Genomic DNA, 6,085 nt, shown 5'->3' with positions numbered 1-6,085 from the left:
CCCCCCCCCCCCCGGCAGGGTGCCTCGAAACCCTAGTCGCCAAAGCGAACCAGCGAGAGAGGAGGGAGGAAGCGTCCCGTAATTCGACACCAACAGGGTCCATCCACCTTTGTCGACCACTCCAGTGGTTTTCTCATTTTCTTCATTGTTTTTTTTTCGTTTATTCCGTTTTCACCATTTTCTTCATTTTATTCCAGATTTTACTGATTTCTTCTTTTATTTCTTTTTTGTCCTTTTCTCAGTATTTATCTGATTTTCCTTTCCTTTTCTATTTTTTAATATTTCGCCGGTATTTTTTGTTTCTTTCTTAGTTTTCATAATTTTTCTTTGGGGGATTTTCTTCGTTTCCGCATGGGATTTTCAAGGTTTTCTTTGGGTTTTTCATTTTTTTTCTTTGCTTTCTTATGTGTTTCTTTTGTTTCTTCAATTTTCTTTATTTTATTTCGTTTTCTTCAACACATCTCTATATTTTTCATACACATTTATACATTTTATGTGTACATCAGGAACAATTTTGATACATATTTAAGATTTTAAAAAATTGTGTTTGATGACTACTTTTTCGTACACATTGTAAATTGTTGGTATATCTCATACCAATTTCTAATACATGTTTAGCATTTTATAAATATATTATTAACATTTTTTAAACATGATAAACATTAAAAAATATAATTCCTATGTTCAAATTTGTTAATACATGTTCTATATTTTTCGTATACATCAGGAACATTTTTGCGATACACGTTTAACCTTTTTCGAATAGATGATTAACACATTTTTCGAATTTTTGTGTTTGATGACTAATTTTTCATACACATTGTATATTTATAGTATATATCAGGAACATTTTTTTGTACGCGGTTACCATTCTTTAAACATATTATTAAAACTTTGTTATACATGATCAGCATTATTTAAAATGTATATATCATAAACATTTTTATACACACTTAACATTTTTAAATAGATTATTATCATTTTTTATTGCTTAACTAATTTATTAAATACATAATCAAGTTTTTTCATACACATTGTATAATTTTGCATACGTGGGAAACATTTTTTCTACACACATTTAATATTTTAAAATGCTAAATTAAAATTTTAAATGTTTTATGTAATGTATTTCTTAATATATATACTTTTAATATTTGGAAGTATAAGAAAAAGCAAAAAAGGAAAGCAAAAAAGAAAATAAACGAAAATAGAAACAGAGAAAAAAAATGAGGCTGTGCCTCCGAAGAGCTGGGCCGGCCTACTCTCGCGCCCCTGATCCAAACCAAACAGCCAAATTTCAACACGTGTAACAGTCCCCGTTAGGACGGCCCACGTGAACTGGGCCACGACCCCGGCAATCCACGTGGAGTAAGCCCAGACTAAACAAGGCACCAGGAACTCTGGGCCCGAAACGCATCGGTCTCGCGCACCAGCAGCCTGCGACGGCAAGTGCAAAACCCTCCTCTGTCTCAAAAAAAAAAAAGTGCAAACCCTCCTCGTCCGACTCTTCCCAAATTCCCCAACCATGGCGGCTGTAGCGGTCACACGCCGCAGGCTCTCGGCGCTCCTCCTCTCCTCCCGTGCGACACCCCGTCGCTTCCTCCTCCTCACCGGCGCCGGCGCCTCCGCGTCCTCAGCCCACCTCTCTCCGTGGGCGCCGCCGTCGCGGGGGGCGAAGACGGCGTTGCCGGGAAGGCCCGGGTATTCTCCGCTCAACGACCCGTCCCCGAACTGGAGCAACCGGCCACCCAAGGAGACCATCCTGCTGGATGGCTGCGACTACGAGCACTGGCTCATTGTCATGGAGTTCCCCGCCGACCCCAAGCCCTCGGAGGAGGATATGGTAGCCGCCTACGTCAAGACCCTCACCGCTGTGCTCGGAAGGTATACGCACTTCTCTGGCCTTATTGGTCAACCCTATCGAATTGAATATCTTAGTTTGGTTTTCTACATCATCGATTTTTAATCTGGTTTTGCATTCACCAGTCTGCTTTTATTTAGATTCTTTGAAAGCATTCTGTATGTCCGGGAGCACCAGCGTTGTCCTTGCTTCTTAGGGTGATGCAAATTCAGGCATATCCGCTCTTTTACGACTAGGGTGGATCTTTCATACTCTCAAACAGTATTAGAGCAACTCTAGCACTAGCAGAGTCACCCTATCCCCGGTCGCATGTGGGTATGGAGGCCGTGTCCGCGGCAGCTGTGCGCAGAAACAGAGTCGCCATAATGCGGCCTTCATATCTTGGCCAGATTGAATAATGCGGACTGTTTTTTTGCATCAACTCAAAAATTCACACTCAATTTGAGGGATAAAACATTAAAATTTGAGATAACATTGCATTACAAAGTGGTTACATAGGGGTAGAAAAGTCGATTAGCGACATTGTTTTACTACTCTTGGGAGAAGAACTAGTTGCACCCCACAAGATGATGGTGAATTCAGTGCACGGTGCACATGCATATGCGACGAATCGACTTGTCCTCTACGCATGGTGGTGTGACGGTCTGGTGACCTCGCCTTCGTCCCATTCATGCCGGCGGTCGTTGAGGTTGGAGACGAGTTTTTCAAGACAGGGCAAGCCCCAATATGGCATGGTTTGTTTCGAATGTGCGCCATCTGATGCGCTCCCTCTCAGCCACCAAGTATGTCTGTTTCTCCTTGTATTGGAGCCAGATGGCGCGGTCCCTCTTCACCTGTAACGCCTTCCCGGCGTCAGGATGCTTGAAATTTCTCTGGGGCGGGTGACCGAGGTGTGGGTGGCGTAGCGCTCATCCCATGCCTCCTTAACAGAAAGGCGACGAGGAGCACGTTGTGCGCGATATGAGCTGCTTGGGCGAGCCCTCGCCTGCTCATATGGGACCTGCACTTAGCCGTGCTGGATATCCCAAACAATGGAGTGTGTTTTGGGATTCCAATCCGGCCACTCCTCCTGCGCGGGATCCTCCATCGCGCCATGGCGATGCCACTCCTGCTCCTCGGCGATGAGGTCGGCCTTCTCCGACGCTTCCTCCTCGTCAAAGGTCCGCTCCCCCGAGAGCGGAACCCAGCCAAACCACGGGGAAGCGGCATGGCACAAGGAGAGAGAAAGTGGCTACAGGCAGCGGTGTTGGAAGTGGAGGCTGTGAGCTATCCTGCCATGGAGAGTGGGGGCGGGCGGCGAGAAAACGTGGCGGGAGTGGCCGCGGGCAGTCGCCATTGATTGACATGCTTCCTGTTGCCATGGGCGAGAGGAGATGGGCCGCGTGGGAGGGCGAGGACGGCGGTGAAACTTCCCTCCCATGCAAGCAGTTGGCAGATGAAGCGCCCTCCAAACCAACGCCCATAGCCTCCAAATATGGATGCTCGTTGGCCCAATATGGAGCGCCCTCCATAAATTATGGTGACTCGGCACTCTGCTAGAGTGGCCTTTTGGGCCAAAATTGCCATATTGGCGGTTATTATGCATGTGCCTTCGCTTTGCTTGGATTTGGTGAAGCCCTTAATTGGTATATTAGGTAGAACTATCACATTGAAGAGAGAATGAGAGATAAAGCAGATTAATTGTTGGATAGAAGAAGCACATCATGCAAACCCTCATCTCCACCTCCTTGCATTCTGTCTGAAACAATGCACCACTGGTTTTACTGTTGTTGGTTCAAAACGGGGTAGCTTGAGTGAGTGAGGGTTTGAATCACACCCCTGTCAATTGGGTGTCAAGGCAAGTCTCTGATTTAATGGGAGGCTTAAGGAACTTCGTTTATTTAATTCTTTGATTGATGACAGGGTCCATGCTGATCCAAGAAGTATAATTTACAACTTAAGTAACACACTTGATCTCCAACTTTCTAATTAATGACATCTCTTTTCCTAGTATTATAACTCTTTCCCTATGAATACAATATGTGTTTCCTGATTACCACAAGCTGTCTGGGCTGTGCTGCTTGCTTTGACTTGTCACATGTTAGCCATAACAATTGCTCACGGGAACAGTACCCTATGGTAGTTGTGCAATCCTTAAGATTGTGGTATTCCTGTATGTTTGTTTCTGATTAGTTTATTTCCTCAAAATCAGGTTTTCTAGTTATCTATGTGCCATCAGTTATAGATGAATAAACAAAATGAAAGTCTAAACAAGCCCATCTCAAGTCACTTAGCCGTCCTTCCTTGGAAGTAGTTATTTCCTATAACTTATGGCAAGGATTAACCAGCTTATACGAGAACATGTCAGGCCTATAAGCGTGAAAAGCTTGCCCTTTAGGTTACCTATAAGTATGTCCAAAGACTGCTTGCCTGTATCCAAGTTGTAAGACTGTTGGAGCGGTTTCTCTGTTTGAAAAGTATCCAACACAAATACCATTCTGGTTTATTTGTTGCCATGATTCTGTGGCTCTAGCAAAGAAAATTAAAGATGACTCTTCTGCCATATCTGACGACTAAGAGACAGCCATCTCTTTGTGCCTTGTAGGCTTGTACTACAAAGATTGTTAGTCCCCAAATTGTGGGATATCATTATCATGTAGTAAATCTAGTTGCCTCAACAGAACAGCCTTTCATTTCTGGACCACCTTATTACTTGGAGTTGGTCAGAATATAAGAGTCCAGCCATTTAAAATGCTATGACGAAGTAAAATGCTTGTTAATTTTGTGTGCACAAGGCTGTCCATCATTGAAGATCTGTTTTTGGGGTTTGAATGTAGTATTATGTTTACCCTTATCGATCCATTTCTTAGTTTTATGTTTCACACTCTAACTACTAACTTTAGGCTATGTGTATCTTCTAGTGCATTCTTCTAGGTTGACGTGTGCTCTTTTAATGAACTTTCATGCTCTAATAAGTTATAACTGAATGGATATGGATTTTAATTGTTTTAAACAGTGAGGAGGAGGCAAAGAAGAAGATCTACTCAGTATGCACTACAACTTACACAGGGTTTGGTGCGTTGATTTCGGAGGAGTTATCATACAAAGTTAAAGGTGAAAATTGCGTGGCTCTACTTTTCTGCAAGATATTATTGCCAAATCATGTTTCAACTGAATTTTGGATTGTTATTGTTGCTACTTAAGGATTGCCGGGAGTTCTTTGGGTATTACCTGATTCATATTTGGATGTGCCTAACAAGGATTATGGAGGTTAGTACTTGTCGTTACTTATTCATATGTACTAACTTCCACACCTGGCTTAAACACTTTGATCATATTATGTAGAAAATGCAAAACCACTTGTATATGTGGTACATGTACTACTTAGCCCTCCATATGTACCATGATGTTTGGCAAGGACTTTTTTTTTTGTAAAGATGGGATTCTGGTCTTTATGGAAGTCTAAATTAATCTCTGAGGCATATTTTATGATGATGGTAGTACTTGTGCTTATATATACATCATTACATCTGCAAGTGGAGGAAATCCATTTTCTATCATGTATGCTGTTCTTCCCTATGCACCTTACGTCTTATCGTTGTTTTTCATCTCACCCAAATTATATGTTGTTATCATGCTCTTACTTATATTAGGCTACTATTCAAGCAGGTGATCTCTTCGTAGATGGCAAAGTCATTCATAGGCCACAATTTCAGTTCACTGAGAGGCAGCAGGTAAGGAGTAGGCCTCGTCCCCGCTATGATAGGCGACGAGAGACTATGCAGGTTGAACGAAGAGAAACTATGCAGAGAGGTCCTTCAGTACAAGAGCACAGACCTTCATTTTCTCAGCAGGTTGCCCACAATAATGGGCAGCATGAAATCGTACCGCCAGGAAGGAACTAACTTCATTCTACATTAGTATGGATAATGATGTTGGGAGTTACCCTTCTCTTTTCCTTATTTCTATGTGGAATATACTGAACTTTGTTTTGCATTGTAGCAATAAAAAGTAGAAGAGACCGCTTTGTGCAATGTCATGATTTGATGCTTTTCAAAGCTTCTTTTTATGCAAATGAGGAAGGGAATGCTTTTTTGTTGAATCAATAAAAGCAAATTTATAAATTTCAGCACTCCTTAAACTTGGTTTTAAATGTTAGACTAGAATTCGGTAAGTTGGTCAGGATCGACATCTACCGGCAACGTCAGCAACACTTCAATTTGAGGCCAAGTAGTTTGTTATCAA

The 6,085-nt window shown here is 42.3% G+C and overlaps 1 protein-coding gene across 1 annotated transcript; it reads left to right on the top strand.

Annotated features, from left to right (window-relative positions):
* Window positions 1-1,471: 1,471 nt before the first annotated feature.
* Window positions 1,472-5,879, top strand: LOC119325672 (multiple organellar RNA editing factor 3, mitochondrial-like). Its single transcript, XM_037599388.1, has 4 exons — window positions 1,472-1,884; window positions 4,857-4,954; window positions 5,045-5,110; window positions 5,510-5,879. Exons 1-4 carry the CDS (start codon window positions 1,526-1,528, stop codon window positions 5,743-5,745), a joined length of 759 nt encoding a protein of 252 aa, XP_037455285.1. The 5' UTR covers window positions 1,472-1,525; the 3' UTR covers window positions 5,746-5,879.
* The last annotated feature ends 206 nt before the right edge of the window (window positions 5,880-6,085 follow it).

Source organism: Triticum dicoccoides, chromosome 6B, assembly GCF_002162155.2.
Source record: "Triticum dicoccoides isolate Atlit2015 ecotype Zavitan chromosome 6B, WEW_v2.0, whole genome shotgun sequence".
NCBI lineage: Eukaryota > Viridiplantae > Streptophyta > Magnoliopsida > Poales > Poaceae > Triticum > Triticum dicoccoides.
This window is presented reverse-complemented; position numbering and strand designations above follow the sequence as displayed.

Coding starts and splice junctions, on each gene's coding strand:
- LOC119325672 (XM_037599388.1), top strand. CDS start 1,526: ATGGCGGCTGTAGCGGTCACACGCCGCAGGCTCTCGGCGCTCCTCCTC. Junction 1,885..4,856: donor CTCACCGCTGTGCTCGGAAG/GTATACGCACTT, acceptor TGTTTTAAACAG/TGAGGAGGAGGCAAAGAAGA. Junction 4,955..5,044: donor GTTATCATACAAAGTTAAAG/GTGAAAATTGCG, acceptor TTGCTACTTAAG/GATTGCCGGGAGTTCTTTGG.